At 39.2% G+C, this 21,831-nt stretch overlaps 1 protein-coding gene across 5 annotated transcripts in view; it reads left to right on the top strand.

Annotated features, from left to right (window-relative positions):
• Positions 1 to 21,831, top strand: part of LOC148651651 (triple functional domain protein) — a 145,297-nt gene that overhangs the window by 62,635 nt on the left and 60,831 nt on the right. For 4 of the 5 annotated variants that reach the window (XM_088602282.1, XM_088602280.1, XM_088602283.1 and 1 more), the window contains 8 exons: positions 7,788 to 7,862; positions 9,913 to 10,027; positions 11,286 to 11,478; positions 12,462 to 12,974; positions 13,629 to 13,751; positions 20,152 to 20,343; positions 21,064 to 21,195; positions 21,581 to 21,811. In XM_088602282.1, coding sequence (XP_088458408.1) covers positions 7,788 to 7,862; positions 9,913 to 10,027; positions 11,286 to 11,478; positions 12,462 to 12,974; positions 13,629 to 13,751; positions 20,152 to 20,343; positions 21,064 to 21,195; positions 21,581 to 21,811 — 1,574 coding nt within the window. Of the gene's footprint in view, positions 1 to 7,787; positions 7,863 to 9,912; positions 10,028 to 10,569; positions 10,997 to 11,285; positions 11,479 to 12,461; positions 12,975 to 13,628; positions 13,752 to 20,151; positions 20,344 to 21,063; positions 21,196 to 21,580; positions 21,812 to 21,831 lie in introns of those variants that run through there. The other variant, XM_088602285.1, reaches the window with a different exon arrangement.

Genomic DNA, 21,831 nt, shown 5'->3' with positions numbered 1-21,831 from the left:
ATTAGGTCCTCCCTTGAAACAGGCACTTACTATTCTGAGCTAAACTGTGAAGGATAAAAATAATCTCTTCTCATCCCTTGGGTCTCCAATTTGAAAGTGTAAAGTTCACACTGTGGTCTTATCCCTTGGTTTAATTCCTAGTTTCATCGTGCGAAAGTTAAATACAGTATTCAGAATACCTGCTTCAGTGTGAATATATACTGAAGTGGCGAGTGCCACAAGCGGACTTCTCAAGAAATGAAATTCAATTGAACTATTTGGCTTTTAATAGTAAAAGTTTCATGGAAATTAAGACAGATTTTAAACATTAAATCTTCATTTGTCCATGTGTTCAATATGTTGGTTGGTCTGAAAATAATTTGGGCATGATCCCAATAAAACTGAAAGTGCTATGCTGATTGTCTTACAGATAAAACACATGCCTAGAAATTAGGGAGTATTCGATCATATTATTTGGTTTCCATAATGCCGTCCAAGTGTCCATGTAATTTCTAGGCAGAGCTTTTGCAGTGGTCAAAAATGCTGACAGACTTTTAGAAGAACACACAACCAGTTCAGGGCATGTACAAATTAAGTTGCATCTGCTGTGAACACTGTTTTGTTATTGAGTTTTATAACAGCTGTGCTTTGCCACAAGACGTTTGCATGTGGCTCTGTTTTCCTCCATTTAAGTACTTTTATTAGTCTAGTAAGCCATGATCAAAAAGTCATCTATCAAAAAGTGTTGTGGGTTTTGTTCTGTCCTTAAATGATTATTTTTCCCCTAATTGTCATTCTATAACTACACAGCTTTAACTATTTTGATATCCCAGTTTGATCTTAACTGCCATATGGGATGTGTCTGGATTCCGATATGCTGTTGTAGGACCTTTATGTCAATATCCAAAGGAGAATGTTGCATATTTGATCGATATGTAGCTTGGCATTAGATGTTTTAAATGGTGGAGATGGCAGAAAAATCATGTATGTTTGCTTTAAAGATGGAGTGTTCATTGTAGTGTAAATGGACCAAGTCAGTTCACTACAGTATGCAGCATATGGTAAATATTATTTTTTAGGTAAAATACACCAAATGCAAAACAAACATATAGAAAATTACACTACAAAAAGGTCTACAATATGCCTGTGAAGAAATACTCTAGCAATCAGAACCAGGAAGGAGCAATTATGGGTTCAGGGCTGCAGTCAGGCTAGTTACTGAAAGCATGTCAGTCATATGTACTCTTATCACAGACCCTACCAGCAGGAGGGTGAGTGTATGACCAAGAGGGTTGGGTTGTTATTTGGATCATTGGAGTCTCAGGCTGTTAAGAGAAGAGAAGGTATTAATCCCAGCTGCAACCCAGGCAGGAACTGTATACTTCCTTACCTGGTGTAACAATAACTGGGAGGGGCCCGAGATGAGAGAAGAGATGAGACCTCCTCGTGGTGAGTGCTGAAACCGTTAGATCCTTGGTGGGAGGGTGAAGTAGTGTCCCTGGAGGTTGACGAGACTAAATGGAGTCTGAGATGCATAAAACAGGAAAATCCAGGGAGCAAGTAAGCCTTTATTTCGGGCCTTGAAACATTCACAGACAGTTGCCATGTGTTATCAGAAGCTCTTTAGGCCTTCGAGAAGCTTATCTGGTCGCGAAGGTTTAGGTGACTCCTGTATGTCTTATCTGTTTAGAAGGTGTTTTTGCAGTTAGTTTTAGGTCTTAAATTTAGTAGAGATTGTTGCTTACAACTAGAAAATTGTAAAAGGCCTTTGATTTAATTTTAAGAAGCCAAAATGGCTGGATTTTGATCTCTGTTCAAAGTCTTCTTGTACTGCTAATGGCTTCTACCTTGTTATACAAGACAGTTATCAGTGCTCTTCACCCTGCCAACGCAGGTATATGTAACTGGGGCTGGGTATATAGTAACTGGGCAGCCCCTGACATGAGGGCTTAGTTTTTATGTTTGCATTTACAGAATAGCATGTACTAAACAACTGTGTTTAAAATGGTGGAATATTCCAGTTTAATATGAAAGGTAGAAGAGTAATTCAACCCTTATTTAATCCCTTATAGAGTTTACAAAAAGAAATGTAAATGTCACCGATTTCATGCATGGAGAAAAAAGAAACTCGACTACCAATAATAGAATAATGCATTTCATGTTTATGATGACGTATTTATCTCTTAATTGTAGATTTATTTTAAAAGACAGTTTGTTTTCCCCAGAAGAAGGTAGGTACTTTTTTCTCAGTGCAAGCAACTGACTAGAGCTTTTACCATGTTTGCAGTAGAATTACTTTGTCCCGTGCATTTTACTCTGGAGGCTTTTAATTTTCCTTTTTCGTCAACAGGATGTTCAGCCTTATCCAGAAAGTTAAATTTTGTTCCGTTTTCAACTGCCAACTAGTTTCTAGTTGAGAAAACTGCTTTACATTGCTTTGTTTAGCTGGAAAGCAAAAAGTTGTTCAACCTTTCTGCATTAAAGATGAGCATTAACCCAGTACTTGCCACATTGACGTCACAAGTACTTTGTGATTTTGGAACAAATTGTACCCAACTTTGACTTCAGAAATACTGTCTGAATCATTTGCTGCTTGGTACTGCTGTCCTGGCTATAGGCTATTACTTTCAAATGCTTGTTTTCCAAGAGGAAGATTTTCAGCTTGTTGAGTTATTTTACTTTATTAATGGAAGAGCCTAGACTTTTCTTGACTTACATTAAGTTTGTGCTGGTAGATAGACTTTGGACAATTTTATTTGAAAATAGGTGGCCTACTTAGCTATTCAGAGCACAAAAAAGGATTGGCAGCTTATTAGCACAGAGTAGTGTCAGATCCTCTGGGGTGGATTCCCATATCCAAATGTATTAAAAATTGTCTTTAAGCCTGTAATTTGTGTCGTGTCTAAGACCAGTCAGCTGAACTACCTCTGTGATTGTGTGATAGTCTACCATAAAAATAAACTGAAGAATAGAGCAAATCTGTGGTCTTTTAATGGATCCTGCTTATACCATACAAAGGTTAGTCTAATGTGTAACACAATGTGTAGCTAAAGACTGTGCATAGGAAGGCTTGCTTTCATGAGCACTGGAAATGTTTCTGTGGCAAAGGCTATCAGAAGAGTTTGAGGCATAGTACTGTCCATCAAAAGACCTTTCTGGCATGAGGAAACAGAAGAAGCAGAAAAGTTTCAAGTAATAAAAGTATTTAGTAACTACAATTGTAGACTTATGGATTTCTACCAATTTTACTTAATAGAGACCAGAAACTGTATCTATGAACAAAAGTCTTTTAATAGTCACTCAGAACAGGAGGAGTACCCATATAATGGAGCAGTGCCTTCCATAAAAAGGGTGACAATATTGAACCAAGGAGTAATAGAACGGTAATTCTTGTTTCTGTTACATTTAATATTATAGAAACAGTAATTCGAATAAACTAGAGCATAGTCTTTAAGATGATAGGAATCAAGGGGACAATCAGTGTAATTTAGAAAAGGTCCTATAGGTCTTGCTTATAGTTCTTTGAACAAGCAATTGCAGTCAGGGATGCAGAGAATATAACAAGGTCCACTTCGATTTTCAGAAGGCTTCTGATAAATTATCAAATTTCAGGTGTTAGGCATTCCACATAATGTGTTATTTGTTTTGAGATGGGGTTAGCTTCCATGAAACGCAAAGAACCAGGAAATACAGAATTAATTTAAAGAGTTGACTCTTCTGACCCTGGTCCAATTTCTCAAGCTTTCATAGATTGTGTAGCTCAGGATGTGTGTGCATTGAAAATAATTTCAGTATCTTAAGACCCTGCCAAGGATGCTACCTATGCACTTTTCACAGCATCGTTGTGGTTCATTGTCTTTTGATCACTGTGCGCAGTGCTTCTTAATGCTGTCATTCCGCTGAAACTGTTGTTGATGTATTGAGAGAACCAGGAGTTAAAAGTAATCGAGAACTATCTGCTATGGTCCAAGATGTCAGTGGAAAGTTTGAAAGCCGTAGTTGTTCCTTCACTTGTCGGGAACCAGAAATGGTTCTCTGAAAACAGTTTGTCCCCTAACATTTATAATGTGTTGTAAAACCAGAAGTGCAAAGTTTTAATTGACTGACTTGCACAAACTGTCGAAATCCTAGCAAATCTTTAATTATTCGTTTGATTTTACAGTGTGCTTTAATGTTTAAGCCATTCTCATTTGTGATTTTTGAGTGAACCTTCAAGAGGAGTCATACTAGGTGTGCTGCTATGTATAGTGGCTGATGTACTTATTAGGTCCTTATGCCTTAAGTTAATAGATTAGATAATTTCAAATTGTTTGCTAGCATGAGCAGGGCTGAGGTGTTTTTCCACCAGGTACACTTCACAGAATCGTCAGTCTTGGTGGCCGAGGGCTACAGGGAAGCCCTGCTTCAGTGACACCCTGTATTAATACATTACAGTGGCGATGGCCCTTCTTGCAGGTGCGCATGACTAGTGCTGAGCTCTTAAGCTGCGTGGCAGTGGGGAGGCAGTGGTGGGATGCATACTCTGCGTCTGGAGTACAGTATAAAGATGTTGCTTCAGAGGAATGCATTTGGTTCCCCTGAAAGGAGAATCAACTATAATCGGCTTGAAAGACACTGTGTGCACAGTATGTGTCTTTATGTATGCCGAGTAAAGAAGTACTTGAGCTAATATTAGTGAATCGGGAGGTTTGCCTGTCATGTGTGGCTTCCTGAAACACTCCAGACACTGCAGCACAGGCAGAGCTGCAGAATCCTGCAGTCTGGCCTGGTTTAAATGGATGACATCATCTCTGTTTAACAAAGAACAAGAGACTGATGGCAAAGGGCTTTTTGGAAATATGCAGATGTATTTGTATTCATATTTAAAACTGTTGACTAATTAGTAACAATTTGAAGTCGAAAAACCAGTAGGTATACTCCCTTGTGATTTTATTCTCCAGTCTTGAATTTTATTGAAGGTAAATGAGATAATGCCATAGGATTTTCTTTTGTCTCTATGCATGGAGTTCGAAACACTGTTGTGCTCCAGTTATTTGATTGGAAAGGCGTGAGTCCATCAAGAATAACATAGGCAAGTAGAGTAGTAGGATATATTATTGTTGCACTGCCTGAAATCACATTTTGCAATATCTTAAATACCAAATGGTGTTTTTTCTTCTCCTAATAATAAGTGAAAGCCATCTGGTGTGTAGGCAGAAAGGAGAGAAAAAAACCTCTATTTGATGCTTGAGAAATTAAAGCTGATTGTGTTGTTAGCTTTGTAAAAAGCCTTGTGCTTCTCCAGTCTCACTGTTAAAAACTGGCCCGAAAGAAAGCTAAAAATCTGAAAGCTGTCTTTAGCACAGCTGTTTTAACCAGGTTTTGCCTTGATTGGCACTGAGGTCTGAAAGTGATATGAGATCACCCGTGTTCATATTCAAGTCCAGTATACAAAACATTCCATACCTGAATTACATGGACTTAGATATTTGGTTGGTATTTTGCCTTCTCTGTTGTGTAACTTTGAGGTATTCTTAATATTCTACTTATTCCAAAAAGTAAACAATGGATGCTGGAGCATTTATCTGAGTCATCTGATTCCAGTTCACAATATACAGTATATCTATATAGTTAAAATGTTTACATATACAGTAGTTAACATGTTTGAATGAATATACTTTGTTTTAGTCTTCTTGTATCTGGAGTGTTGGTGCCCCTGCTGAGGAAATAGGCCGTAATGGCGAGTTCTCCCTGTTTTGCAATAACGGTTTGCTGATTCCTGTTCCGCTAGTCCTTCAGGGTGTCCGCAGAGATATGGGACTACTCTGCCGCACAGCTGATTAGTGGTTAGTGGTGAATTGCAGCTAATGATCACGTTGGGCACATGCTGTTGCATGTCTTATAAAACAGGGGCTGCAGTGGCTGGGGGGCGGTTGATTTCGGTCTTGTCTTCTCAATACAAGTCTTTTGGAATCCTGGCTTTTCTGCGATGCTATCCACAATAGGTTTTCTGTGAGCTTTGCCATTCCCTTATTTACTGCTAATGCTAAGGTATGCCATAGTATTAAGGACACCTTTCAGACTGATCAGAGGAACTGTCCTGTATTTGCAGAACAGACCTCAAACCTTCGTGCCTCTGTGACTGGCATGCATGGTGCTCCACGTGCTCTTCTCAGTTTCCTGGTTCAGTGCTAAATGACATGAAGTGGGGTTCTTCAAGCCACGCCACGTGCTGCGAGTGTTGAAGGATTTTCCAGATGTCGCTGTTGCCCGTTCCCAGCAGTGCAGAGTTCGTGGCCGTCAAGATTGGAGGGAGAGGGCGCACAAGTCTTAGGGTGACATTCATTCCCCTCCCCCCATTGTTTTCATGCAAAGACGCCCCTGTCTGGCTAGATCATCGAACAGGGCACTGTGTTCGGGTAGAGGTGGAGAACCCCAGGCAGTGCTGTTTGTGCCGCTGGCGCAGTGACGTCACCAGGGGAGCCAGCTTCGCGTGTGGGCTACTCGATTCGCACCTCGTCTCGGCTGATGGCTCTGACCACAACAGTCACACAAGCGAAGCAAATGGGCTTTCTCAGGCCATATGTTTTACACCCCTGTCCTAGCGCTTAATTAAGACTCTGCTAACTGTTTTCCTGTCTTTTATTTTTATAACTCTACCGTTATGTGCAGTTTGCATCTTTACCAAATGTGATTATAAATCACTTTCGATAAAAGTGTCTGCCAAATGAAGAATTGTAAATGTAAAGTGGATGTGTAGGCAGCAGTGTCTTCTCATGATGTCTTAAATAGTTACAAATGGAAAAAGCACGTGCATCCCACCTGGTAACACTGGTAGTATTTGTCTGTTTTTATTTTTCAACCTTTGTAAATGTACAAATATAGCAAAGACTGCGGTAATGGGAACATGGTTTTCCAAAGCTTTATGTCTTCTTATTCTCTCACTAAGGGGAAATACAATGGTCGTTAGTACTTACAAAATGAAATTTCTGTCCAAGTAAATAGTCTCACCCTGTAGGCTTAACATAATCAAGACTTGTCTTTTAGGTGGCTCTGAATAAACAGTATTAATGTATCCTGTTCATAAGCCCACAATGTTTGAGTAATTATTGCAGAATTCCTTATGGAATTCTGCCAGCAACCATATCACCCTGCAACTCACAACTGGCAACCGACTGAAGCCCAGCAGGTGTGAGCCTGGTCAGTACCTGGATGGGAGACCTCCTGGGAAAAACTAAGGTTGCTCCTGGAAGAGGTGTTAGTGGGGCCAGCAGGGAGCGCTCACCCCGTGATCCATGTGGGTCCTAATGCCCCAGTATAGTGATGGGGACACTATACTAAGCGCCGTCTTTCGGATGAGACGTAAAACCGAGGTCCTGACTCTCTGTGGTCATTAAAAATCCCAGGGCGTTTCTCGAAAAGAGTAGGGGTGCAACCACGGCGTCCTGGCCAAATTTCCCATTGGCACTTACCAATCATGGCCTCCTAATAATCCCCATCTATGAATTGGCTTCATCACTCTGCTCTCCTCCCCACTGAGAGCTGGTGTGTGGGGAGCGTTCTGGCGCATTATGGCTGCCGTCGCATCATCCAGGTGGGGCTGCACACTGGTGGTGGTGGAGGGGAGTCCTCATTACCTGTAAAGCGCTTTGAGTGGAGAGTCCAGATAAGTGTAAGCAATTGTAAGTGTAAGCAATTATTATTATAATTATTATGATGAATGTCACTGTATTTTGTTAAAAAATTGTGAATATATAACATTTGATTTATTTTCTTGTTAAAATTGGTATGGTTTCCATCTGTGTGACCTCTTCTGTTCTTTGTTTTAGGGTTTCGCAAAAATGATGAGATGAAGGCAATGGAAGTATTACCAATCTTAAAGGAAAAAGTTGCTTTCTTATCAGGTAAGCCTGCTTTGATTTCTGTGGTCAGTAAATGTATGGCCTTCCATTCATTCTGATAAATGCAGAGTAAACAGTCCTGGTTGGTTTAAAACATCTGAGAATTATTCCCCTAATTAAACTGTTTCCTCAGTTAAGTACTATCATTAGATACACATGCTTTCTTTTGTTTACTTTCTTTTGTAAGAGGAATGAAATACTGAATATTCTATAGAAATACTTAATTTCATTAAGAAACTAAATTTAACCTTCCAATGGAAAAAAATGTTCAAATAATTATTTTGAATTGCTGCAGCACAAATAAAAAACAAAACGTGCATTGTTGTGGTGCATCAGTGCACAAACTGAAGTGTTGATCAAGGTAAAAGCACTTAAGGTGTCTTCCGCTTGGAGAGTGTTGCTGAAGAAAACCTTTTTCTGTCCATGTGTGAATGAGAAGGGTGTTGAAGGGAGTGAGAGTAGTGGTGATACTGTACGTTCATATTGCTGGCCAAATACTGTGGCGTTTCTTGGCTTACATTTTTTAGATGGGTTAAGAATTGAGAGAGAGAAGGTCTTCAGCTGTGTCTGTACGAATGAGAGGGTAGTGGTGCTGTGGTCATGGTATTGGGGAATAAACTAGGGTGTCTGCTCCCCTGGCCCTCAGCCTTCGCTTGTGTGCTGCATTTACACGACTGTGGTCACAAACTGTTGTACCGAATTGAAGAGTTCTGGCTGGAGGAAATTGTGACTGTGAACTGAATTCATACTGTGTGGACCTAGGAGCTTGGAAAGTAAGTTGCCTCTAGAAAGCTTGATGCTTCTCAGGTCAGGCACTGCCTGTTATCCGCTGCTATACAAGCTCATATAAGGTCATACTCTGTCTAAGCTTCTCGCTAGGATGTAGGACACTCAAGCTGCGCAGTCGTCAGCTCCTAATCATATTGAGCCTGGTGCTATTTTATACCACTGGACTGTGCTGCCACTCCGCACTGGGACCCCGCGTTGGGGCGCTGTCTGTTTGGAGTTTGTATCTTACCCCGTTTGTGCAGGTTTGCGCCATGTTCTGCAGGCTTCTCCCACAATTCAGAAAACATACCGGAAGGTTAATTGGCTTTTGGGCAAATCGGTCAGGGTTAACCCTGTCTTGCACTTGTTGCTTGCTGGGATAAGCTCTCGCTTCCCTGCAACCCTGAATGAAAAAAAGCAGTTACAGACTGTCCTGCTTCCTGGAGCCCAGTGAAGCCCCAATGAAAACAGTGGGACTCCGGAGTTCTTGTGCTTATCGGTGACATTAGAGAATGTACAAGTACTATGATTTGATCTGATCTGGAATGTTAGAAATGTTATGGAGTTGCTTTAAGACCAGAAAAACGAATTATTTCTGGTTATTTAACTTAAGAAATGAGCTTTAAATTGATAATTGTAGATCATTTAATGATTTACCAATTTAAACTTGTTATTTTGGTATTTTTTAATGTTACTTTAAATGTATTTTCAGCCTGAACACGTTTGGAGATGCATATTTGTGTTTTTCCTAGTGCCGCATGTAGTTTATATGATTTATTGTTAAATTAATTATTTTTAGCCTAATAGTAAGAAATACATTCGTTATGTCAAATTTGTTCAAGGGTATAATTTGCTAAATGACAATGTGTTCTTACTTAATTTCCTTGTTGGTCAAAATGTAATAGTTTGTTGCACTTAAACTAAAAATATTATATTTACTAATCATGAAAGGGGCTAAACAGGAGCTTTTTGAATTACAGTACCTTGATTCCAAAGCATTTTATAGCCTGAAGCTTGTTGTTCATCCATATATCTTCTTATATATATACTAAAGCATATGTATAGAACATGGTTGTACATATCGCTGTTAAATTTAAAATACATTTTAAGATTTCATAGAAGGTTACTGCATTATAACATTTAATCACCTGTGTCTAAGCCTGTCGGGAGTTTTTTCTCCAGATCTTTCACTTTATTTGATTTTTTTTTCCACCTGTGGTTCTGTTTAGTATTTCTGTGCGGTTCTCTGTGGTCTGATGTCGGGTTGCTCTCATGCTCTCTCTAGGTGGCAGAGATAAGCGAGGGGGGCCTGTCCTGACGTTTCCTGCACGCAGCAACCATGACAGAATACGGCAGGAGGATCTCCGCAGGCTCATTTCGTACCTGGCTGGTATACCCAGGTAGAGCCTCCGATTTATATGTACCTTCTCACAGACCAAAGCTAAGAGGTTCAGTTCTTAGTTGCACACCTTGTGATAGCTGTTTGAGAAATTGTCCTAAAACTAAAATAATAAAGTGCAGTATTAGCTTGAGTGATGGAGCCACTGTAAATGGCTCGAGTATGGTTAAATCATTAGAGAGCTGCGGAAATGTGGTAAACATTCATAAGTGGGACTGTTTTGTCATCATAAACGTATGCGTTGTGTGCAAAAACTTTTGGTTATAAATAAACAAAGATAAGGAAAAGAAAATAAGGATCTTGTTGCTAGCTGTTTTACTGTCGCCCAAGTCTTGGAGAATCTCAGTTTGTGGTGTGTGCACCGCCAGCTGTCTGTCGCGTTAGTGGCGCTGCCTCAAAAGCCGTGTTCAGCCTTTGAATGTAGGTTATCCCCCTCCCACGGGGCAGCAGCCCTCCCATTGCAGAGGAAGGTGACGTGAGTCCGCATGGTTCTGATCCAGAAACTTGCCGCAGTTTAACCTGTGCCAGCAGTCATGCGCAGAGAGGCTGTGCTCTAGAGCACTAAAGCTTCTTAGATTTCAGACATATTTCAATGCAATGGTCTTTAATACTGTTGCCATTAGCATTACTTTATTAAGCACTTGCCAGCTGTTTACGGTAGTATAAAAGTGGTGTCAGCTTGGCTTAGAATTTGACCGTTTTTTTAAGGTTTAAGGAGTAGGCAGTATTTGACGAGTTTTGAGAAAGCAGAATACTTTTGCTGCCTGCTTATTCAGAAAGAGGCTGGCTATCTGTTATTCGGAACATGTGAGGGAAGAGAAGTGTATACAGTCTAAAGTGCTGAAGAGGCACGCGCATCCTGTACAGTGCCTCCTTCTCGGGAGAGCTGGCAGCCAGGAGAAGTGGTTTTGCTCTGAGGCGTAAGCAGCGAAGATGTCCTTTCTTGGAGCTGTTCAGATGGGCTGTCGGGGTAAGCGGAAATCCGAGTTTAGTAATAGATGACTTCTTGTTCAGAGCTCTTTATATCATGAGTCATTCTTGTAAAAAAAGGTAAAGTATTGAATGAATTACTTGGACTTGATTTGTTCCCTGTATGGACAAAAAAATACACACAGTTTTCTATATTCTATATTTTTAAATGTCATTACAGAACATAAAATGCTAACCATTTTTTTTTGGGGGGGGTGTGCATGAGAGTAAAATTAACTTTCCTGGATCAGAAATGTAACTGAATATGTATTTTTCTATTCTTCAACTAGCGAGGAGGTATGCAAACAAGGATTCACAGTCATAGTGGACATGCGTGGGTCAAAGTGGGACTCAATTAAGCCTCTTCTAAAGATCCTCCAGGAATCCTTCCCCTGCTGTATTCATGTTGCACTGATTATTAAGCCAGACAACTTTTGGCAGAAGCAGAGAACTAATTTTGGCAGCTCAAAGTTTGAGTTTGAGGTAAGCCCTAATTACTTGTGCTATCAGATGTCCTTTGAAAACTGAACATCGGTTGAATTGGGGACAAGAACATCTGAAGGATTAATACTCTTAATTTTAGTACATCGCTTATATCCTGCTTAAAATCTAAACATCCACAAGTGTAGTTTTATCTATAAATCATTTATTACAACAGACAATTTCTTGAGCTCAGCTGTTTTGCTTTTTAATAACTTGCTTAGAAACATTGTGTATGAACAAACTGCCCCCAAAATACAGTAATTAGGAATGCATACGTGTAACCAGCAGTATTTAAGAGCTTTGAGCGGGAAGTTGCCGACAGCATCATTTAACCATTTTAAGCAGTAAGGGTTTACATTCAGATGCTACTGTTATGCTTATATAGCAGTGAAGGCAACTGGTTTTGAAATGCAACTTACTTTTGCTTATTCTTATATTAAATTCTGCTGTGTATTACTCTAAATTTTTATATATTACTAGAAATCATAGATGACTATCACACAAACCAAGTCCTCAATATTTTCAGTTTTTATTTCATATATGCATGTACTCACTTTATCCTTTAGGTTTAGTCACTATACCGTCATGTTTCCAGAAGTATTCCAAGCTTTAAACTACTTGTTGTAGTTATCTTTTAAACTGATACTGTTGACAGTATTGTTTAAAATCTTGAATTGGATTAGCATGTGAACCATGTAACATTTTCTGTAGCATAATTAAAACAAAAGATGCATCCCCTTTTGCAGTTCAATTTTAACTATAACAAGTGATTATGTAAGTCATGAATAATAAAATGATACAATTTAGCCATCTAGGTACAGTATTTGCCCGATATTTCATCTTTCAAAAACAAGTATCTCACATTAGTGAAATAGTCACTTTTCCTTCGGTACGATTGTGGTTATTTGTTTCTGGACAATCAACAGTCAGTGGGTTTGACTGTGGATTTATTTTCCTTTTCCCTTTTGTCTGCCTGCAAACAGACAAGCATGGTGTCATTAGAAGGCCTTACCAAAGTAGTCGACCCATCCCAGCTGACCCCAGACTTCGAAGGCAGCTTGGACTATAACCACGAGGAGTGGATTGAGATCCGTGTGGCGTTCGAGGACTTCATCAGCAATGCCACACACATGCTTTCCCGGCTGGAGGAGCTGCAGGAGATTCTGGCCAAAAAGGACTTTCCTCAGGACTTGGAAGGGGCGCGGCGCATGATTGAGGAGCACTCGCAGCTGAAGAAGAAGGTGGTTAAGGCCCCAATCGAGGACCTGGACACTGAGGGACACAAACTCCTGCAGAGGATCCAGGGCAGCGATGGCTTTCCCAATAAGAATGCAGTCACGGCCAACGCCGACATGCAGAGCCTTGTTCCCAAGGTGTCCACCATGCTGGACAAACTGCACTCCACTCGCCAGCATCTGCAACAGATGTGGCACGTCAGGAAACTGAAGCTCGACCAGTGCTTCCAGCTTCGACTCTTCGAGCAAGATGCGGAGAAGGTAATGGCTTCGGTGCTTACCCTCTTTTTGTCTGTGTTATTCATGAATACGAATTTTTTCCTCTTCTCTATATAAAATACATTTGTCCTAATGCTGGAAGCAATGTGTTCTTTGCACTAATTTCTGCTGCTGGTGTTTAATTGCAGCAGATTGTCAACAAGTGTCTGGATTTCCTGGTTGTCATTTCATTACATCTTTGTTTTGGGTGGTGAGATATTTTGCATTATGTATGTATGGAATAATTTGTCTTCTAAAGATATGGTGCGACAACATTAAGAAAACCAAAATGTTTAATCTTCAGAACCACACTTTAAAAAGTGCCTAAAATAACTTTAATTACTCAGACACGTTTACCAGTCCTCTGGTAAGTTTTCTTTGATGCCTTAGGTGCCTGTAATTCTTACATTTGTGTGGCATTTTTGTCTATATACAAGTGGATGTTTCCTAAATGCAAAGTAAGCCATTAAGTCCTTTCATTTCTCTAGGTATTTCTGTGCCTCTAAATATGGTCAGAGCACATGCCCAGTCAGGTCAGAATTTCAGAGTCTAGCTGCCTTAGGTGTTGTCTCCACAAGCAGTACGTCATGTTTTCCTTTCGTCTTATGTAAGTACTCTCTGCAAACATGTTATATTTAATTCTTTTCATTTGTGTAGATGTTTGACTGGATCATGCACAACAAAGGCCTGTTTCTGACGAGTTACACAGAGATTGGAACAAGCCACCCTCACGCAATGGAGCTTCAGACTCAGCACAGTCACTTTGCAATGAATTGCATGGTAAGAAGGAAAAACTGTTTGGTTAGTGCTGATGTTCCTCAGTTAAATTTAGGAATAAGGCTCCTGAGTCATATTTACATAGAATTATTTTGTGACCTTCTTTCATGGTTTCTGTTCTGTTGACCAAAAGCAAGAAAGATCTGTGCAAAGACCTTCCTTGACCTTCCTACAAAACCTTTTCTTTTTACACCACTGCATTCATTTGAAGTTTAGAACTGCAAGATGGTTTGGCCAATTAGATGTGTGCTCCAGTACTTCAGTCCTGATTTAACTGGTAGCACCCAATTTTTCTCAGGAAAACATTGTAATGACTGATGGGAATTGGTGCCTTACACACATCTCAATTTAATAGAATTTTGACACTCGCTTAACAGTTTTTACGTTCTGATTGTTTTATTTGTACCTGCTTTCACATAGCAATACAGTAGCTCTTGCTAATCATGACACTAATACTGAAGGGTCTTGTGCTTCAGAGTGGGTTCATCATGTGTTGGGGTCTGTATTTTGTCATCTTTTTTTATTGTATCTTAGTTTAATTTAAGTGAAGCCTGTTCAACCTGTTCAATTAGTTGGGCGTGCTATTCGTCATGTAAAGGCACGCTCAGTATAAAGCTCAGGGAGCCTGTGAGGAAAACAAGCTTGTTGAAGAGTAAGAAGGTCTTGCGTTCAAATAACCTGTGGTATTGAGGATCTCTGAATTCACCACACACCCATAAGAAGTTAAGATTTGGCTCCCAGCCATCTTACAGGAGTGTCTCAGCATTATCTAGACAGATTCCATTGTGGGAAAGTTCAATTGGAAGCACTTCTCCCCTCATTCACAGCCCTTCTTTGAGATTTCACTTTTCTTTGTTCCAGTATTAGTGTTGATTTAAATGTAAAGCCTGTTAATTGCACAGGAGTGACGACAGATATGAAAACATTGCAGGGAGCTAACACTCATATCTGAGCCTGCAGGGTTATAGAATCAGCATGCTTCTACATCACAGGTGTGAGACTGCCCTGTGTGTTTTGCATTTTTAATTCTGGAAAACAATTATCTAATATCATAGTATTCATAAAATTTAGAGGATCTTTTTTAACAAATTGCTTTTTATAAAGGTAAGGCTGCTTGATAAATGGATTATTAAGAAGAGAGGAACTTTAACTTTGATTGCATCATCTCCTTCAGGCACTGATGCATTTCAGACCTCGTGTTACAGCAGAAATATATATTGATTGTCTGTTTTTTCTCCCAAGAGAAGATTGTTTGTCATCTGGAATTCTTGTTTATTTACTCTCTGAAAGTGGAAGCTTGCGGTACATTAAATGTCTGTACATTAAACACTTCTGAAGTGTTGTTCTTTTTAAAAATAATTTAATCCATGAAAGAAAGCTAAACATTGATTGTACCGCTTCCACTGTCTTGTGGAATGTCACACATCCGTATTTTAGGAATAAGGAGGGCAAAGCTTGACATTTAAAGCTTTGGGAAAGACCACTTTTTTGTTGGAGCTCAGTTTTGATTTCCCACCTTTAAAGGGTGACCAGCTGGGATGGTGACAGGGAATACGTTCTTCTTAAATATCTGTGCTGTGACTGGAGCCAGTCTGTGACACCAGGGAGCACTGCTGGTCCACCCTGTTGTGCCTCATTGTGGTTTCTGCGTTTGGAATTGGGGAAAAGCCTTTAGAGCCTGACTGGCTTTGCCACCTTATTTCCGCTTGCGTCTTTGTGAGGGATCTGACCACGCTGCACTGTGGCTGCCTCCGTTTTCACTTCATTTCCTGTGAAGCAGCATCGTTTCAACATCTGGCCTGTCCTCTGAAATCCTTGCACAGTTATGAATAGTGATAATAACCAGGACTCTCTTGGGTTTTTCCACCAGCATTGTGTTTAGACTACAAATGACGTTTGCCTTCATTTTCATGCAGTTTTTGCACTCAGCTTGTAAATGTAGAAGCAGGGGTTTCTTAATTGTGAACATAATCGGCATAACCGATTACAAACCTGTTTCACTTGGTTGTAATTGAAGTCTAAGATTTTTAAGTAAGATTAGGAAAGTAAGTAAAAAAAAAAGGAAATGCGGATGTTTTTTTTTATTTTTAACACATTTAAACATTTTCAGCTGATGTGTTTTCATAAACAAGTTTTTAGCCTTTCATCACAGTGGGAGATAATACAACTTTATTTAGTGCTTATCAAAAAATATTTCTAGCTCCCATTGGTATCAGAACATGTTTTTATTCTGAATACAAGTATAGCTAAGCCATCCAGACGATATTGGAAGGTTGCTAATTTCTGTTATCACCAAAATCAGACGCCTCTCCTGGAAGTAACGACTGTAAAACATGACCGATCCCTGGACGGGACACCAGTCCTTCACAGGGCAGGCAGGTACTCCACTCATCCTAGTCAGTGAGCCATCGAAAGGTGGGGAAACAAAAACAGAGCGCTTGATGTAAAACCCCCAGGAGGAACATGCAAACTTTACAAAAAAAAAAGTTGCACAAGTTCGAAATTGAACTCCTGCCTCACAGCTCTTGGGTCTGCAGTGCTAGTTGCTGTGCCACTGTGTCACCCTGTCTGTCAGTCCAATACACGATGCACTGAATCCTATGAAAATATGCTATTACATCGGTTAATTTATTAATTTAATAATATAATTACCAATAATAGAAATATCTAAAAGCTACAAGATGTCTATGCAGCAGAGGGGACAGTAAGGTAAGAGCTGTGTAGATTCTGCCAGCAATATTGAAGTTCTCCTCATATTAATAAACTAAATATCTTCATTAAAATATATAATTTGATTGCCTAATCATTTCTATTGCTGGTATCATTTAATATCCTCTTTTGTGTATGTATTTTTTGTCAGTAGCAGATTTTTGCAGTTTCCAAAATAACGGTTAGCTATCAAATGTCAAGCTATTGCTCCTGTATGATCTGTCCATACAGAATATTGTTTATTTCTCGTTTTTTCAAAGCTTAAACCAAGTGTAGTTTCAATTCTCATTTCATGTGGTCTCCCATTGTTATAAATGCAACCTAAATCGGCCTTAGAAGTGTTTTGCGACTTAACTGGTTCTCATACAGTAGGTGTCAGTGGAAATCCTTCAAACTCAAATGATCCTAATGTGTACCTTAAAGCAGAAACAGAATGTTAGTCACTCACAAAGGCTAGGGTTTTATACTTGAGAAACCTACAATTATTTGCATCTGGGACTGATGTTTTTCTACATAACCATTTTAAAAATCTTTACTGTTTTTCTGTTTCAGTAAAAGTGTATTGTTTCATTTTTGTAAGAAGTGCTCTTCCCTGACAAACATCATAAATATGAGCTTATAGTAATTACTTTTCATTAGTCCCGTCGTATAAAAGCAAGGCTCAATCACTACTTAGTACAGATGGAATACCTTACTTCAGGAAATTTTGCTGAAGTGTCAGATTAAAACACAGTGCTTCTATGGGAAACATTTTTCATTTTAATTTGAAATTTGGAAATGAAGAACCATGTTTTGCTATCGTAATAAGTAGTAATTTAATACTGCCCTTTTTATATATACAGACAGAAAATAAAATTAATTTGTGTTTGACCATGCATAGCTATCTCCTCAGAACAGCTTTACTCATTAAAATGAGGGAGATGAAAGTCATTTCTACATGGAGAAAGTGTGCTGCATATTCATGTTACTAAAGCAGAAATGCAATGTTTAAAGTAGATTTTAATGCTGCCCTCCTATTTGATAGATCAAGAAAATTAACTTTTTTTTAAATTTCTATGCTCATGTTTAAGTGTTTTTTCACTAATCTTACAAAAGCAAGTGGTGGGTGATAATTCAAAGTAGGTCATAAGTGTAACAGTTTTTGAAATTAGAACAAGCACAAAGCTTTGATTTAATATCTCCTTTGGGAGTTATTCCAAAAGGACATTAGGATTAATTTCATATCAGAATTCAGTTTCTGTTTCATTGGTGGAAATTAAAACTCATGTCTGATTATCAAGAAACTGCATGAAAAGTGTCATTTTTTTGTTTTTGATGTGGGGAGTTCTGTGATCGCGCGAAAGAGGGAGTTTTGTGAATGGCAGTAGACCGGTCAGTGTTTGGTTGCACGGTTTCATTTGTTTTTAAAATTCATACAATAGGGATATGTGCAAGAATGTTATACTATGTTGACTTATTGTAAAAATGGAATCTCAATCAGGAGAAAATCACTTTTAAAAGTATGTAATATTTTAGGTCCTACATCACAATCCTGATCAAAATCAAATGCAATTATTAGACAATAGATATATGAATTGAGAAATGGATCAAAGTAAAGATGAAAATAGAAAACTAAGTATTACACTACTGCATTTGTGACTTTTAGGAGAGTTATAAATGTGATATTGTGGTGCAAAAGCTCCTACCAGTCTTCCACTAGATGGTTAAATCCCAAAGATCCATCTTGGACTTTTGGATCTTGCATCCATCTATTTCAAATTCAATAAAATATTGTTGGCAGTGTTTTAACAACCCTGTTGATGTCTTAATATGTTGCTAAGGTTTAAACACCTGTGTTTTCACATTGCACTAACGAGAGGTGTACAGTGTTTGTTTTTAGAGGATATTGCTTTTTCTTAAATAAATGTAACCATTACATTCACTGTCATGAAATGTTAGAACATTCGCTCCATGGGGGGAAAAAAAAAACTAAATAGGTAAAACCTGGAAAAAACATTTTACTATTTGAATACATGATTGGTTCTGTAGCATAATTAGACTTGACCTATGGCTTAGATTTTTTTTTTCAAGACACTTGAATGAGTATTTTCTGCTGTTGGGGAAATTAACTCATTTTGTGCACCAAATAAAATGCTATATTTCATATGGCTTTAGTTGAAGGAATATTTTTCTATTTATTCTGATTTTCTAAATTTTTAATTCATATTTTAAATTAATACTAATATAAAACAATATCAGCTTACATCTTTCAGCAGATGCAATAAAAAAGCATTTAACAAATTCAAAATTTTAGGTTGAATTTATTTTTCTGTCCAATACAGTGAGAACTGTCCTGCTGTAGTAAATGCAGAAAAATAATTTAAAAACCGTTAGTTACATAAAGAGGTGCAGAATGGCACAGTGCAGCCCAGTGTGCACGTTATTGTGAACTCATCCTGCACTGCTCACGTGACTCGCTCTGTGCTCAGACAGCAGTAAGCCTGTTGACTGCTGTGCTGTGGTCAAAGAAATTCTGGGCATGTGGTGGAGCTGGAATGCCCCATGGGTGTAGCTGAGTTTTGCTTTAGGGACAAAAAAAACAGTGCATTTGGCTTGTGCTGGAAACTCTGGAGCACATTTACTGAACTTTTGCTCTGAGGATTTTTTTTTGGTTTTAAGATGCATTGTTAAGAGCTAAAGTGACTGTCTATATGTGTGTGAATGTATGTATTCCGAACCTTTACTAGAGAAGACATTTATACATAGAACGGGTCTCTGAAATTGTTTCAAAATGGTACTAGGGCTTAAACTGTCTTGAGCAACTAACCTACAGTAAATTTCAATTTGATATTTTAGTTTTTGTTACAGACAAATGCATTCCTAATTATACATTTTGTATATCTTTTAAAATAGTGTTATACAGTATCAAATTGTTCTCATGAATGGTACAAAAGAATACACTTTTGAACAGTTACTTGGAGCATTGAATGGTAACTCAAATACTGGTCATCAGGCGAGTGTTTTCGATTATACTTGGATAATTACAATACTGTGTATTGTAGTTGCTGTGCTACCTGTGATCTTCAACTTGAAATTGGTAATCAGCAGTCCTGAATCAGACTTCTTACACTCAGTCAGTTTTATTTCTGGCAAAGGAGTTATTACTTGCAACTGATTTGTCACTTCAATTTATTTGCACCAATGATTGTTTTTTAACCTGAGACGTATATGTTTTAGTTTAACAGCAGATAGCAGTATGTCCTATCACAGAACCTGATTTGCTTGTCATCAAAGTTACTGTTGAAGCAGAAATTTCTGGAAGGGAGAGCATGTACTTTGTAGTTAGCACATTGAGGTGGGACTCGGGGAAATAAACACTCAGAAAGGAGGTAATACATCTCAAGTAACTTTCTTGACGGAGAGTTGCTGATGAATATTTGTTTTAAAAATAACACACTTAACCTTGAGAAAATTAATGTGTTTTTAGTGAATAAAATAGAATAGATTTTTTAATTAACAAAATACCTCAAGGCTTTTTTTTAGGAGAAAGTCAACACTGGGAAGTTATCCTCATGTTTATTTTTTAAGCGACTCTCTTCCTTACACAAACAGCTTATTGGTTTTACGGCATCTTGTAGGTATAGCTGGTGCCCGTCTGTTTGACCAAGCCACATGGACCCCTGCTGGTATTTTTCTTCCGTCTCTCTCCCTGCAGAATGTCTATGTCAATATTAACCGGATCGTGTCGGTGGGCAGCCGCCTGCTGGAGTCGGGTCATTACGCCTCCCAGCAGATCAAGCAGATCTCCAGCCAGCTGGAGCAGGAGTGGAAGGCGTTTGCAGCAGCTCTGGATGAGCGCAGCACTTTGCTTGACATGTCTGCAGTCTTTCACCAAAAAACTGAGCAGGTGAGGCAACATGCCATCTACTTGTTCCCTTATATTTTCGTCGGCAGTGGAAGGAACAAGTGGATGGTAATTTCACTGCTGAAATGAAAGATGCTTTCTTTAGGGGCTGTTTTTGTCTTAAGTTTTTAAAGTTATCAACTGTGGCTTGCTCCTTTGTATCTTCCTGCTCTTAACATCTTAAGTGAAAGATTGAAAAAAGCTGACTTACTAAAAAAAAAACTCTTACTAAACTGTACTACTATGAATTAGCTCGCACAGTGTTGGAGATAAACAACACTTATGTTTTTAGTGCAAATCAATTCTTTTGATATTGGAAATAAATGTTTTTTGACAGTTCATCCTTCTTGCATGAGGTTCTCTGACCTTATCTTGGGAAGGTTTACTTAAATTTTAGTGGCAATTAATTAAGGAAGCTCAGGTAATGTAGTTTTTTGTGGTTCTGTTCTGTGGACAAGTTGAACCTGTGTTTGGGCTACGCGATGGCATCTTTGCGCAGCCAGAGCTGTGCACGGTATGCTGGGGTATTGCTGTAGGTAGAACAGGTTGATCTTTCGGAGGTATTTGAACCCGTGGCTGCAAAAATGGCTTCATGGCCATTCTACATAAGCAGCCTTCATCATCACCCTTTCCAAGAAGAGCCCCCTTTCCTGGAAGAGCATTGCAGATCCTCCCAGTCTGTGGTAATGTGTCCTGAGGCTGTGCTTTGTCCACTTCCTGCAGTACATGAACAATGTGGATTCCTGGTGTAAAGCCTGTGGGGAGCTGGACCTGCCATCTGAACTACAGGACCTTGAAGACGCCATCCACCACCATCAGGGCCTGTATGATCACATCACAGCGGCTTACTCCGAGGTACACTGTCTGGTTCTGACTAGGCACTGATTCACTGAATACATATGAATAGTAATATTATATTTAACTTTGTGTTAGAACAGGTCAAGGTGTATTCCACGCTGAAGGAAAAGAAATGAGACAGTGTTTCAACTGAGGAGCCTTCTCCGGGAGTGGCCCCTGAAGGATGACACCTGAAGAAGGCTCTACAGCCAAACCTCTTTTCCTTTCAGCGTGGAATAATACGTAACCTATTCCTTTGCAGCCTGTGCATGCTGAAGCAGCTACCTACTTGTATATCTTGTATATCTTATATACTGATTCATCAACACCTTATTAAAAAAATAGAACAATATTTTGACACATACAGCCATCATGAGGATCTCTTTGCTCACCGAACATGCAGGTCAGCCAAGACGGGAAAGCGCTGCTGGATAAACTACAGCGACCTCTGACCCCTGGGAGTGCCGACTCATTAACGGCCTCGGCTAATTACTCTAAGGCAGTGCACCACGTGCTGGACATCATCCACGAGGTTCTGCACCACCAGAGGCAGCTGGAGAACATCTGGCAGCACCGCAAAGTCCGCCTCCACCAGCGTCTGCAGCTGTGTGTCTTTCAGCAGGACGTCCAGCAGGTCTGTGAGCCCCGCTCCTG

Source organism: Lepisosteus platostomus, chromosome 12, assembly GCF_059453375.1.
Source record: "Lepisosteus platostomus isolate fLepPlt1 chromosome 12, fLepPlt1.hap1, whole genome shotgun sequence".
Taxonomy (NCBI): Eukaryota; Metazoa; Chordata; class Actinopteri; order Semionotiformes; family Lepisosteidae; genus Lepisosteus; species Lepisosteus platostomus.
Note: the sequence above shows the minus strand (reverse complement) of the source record. Positions and strands in the feature narration are given on the sequence as shown.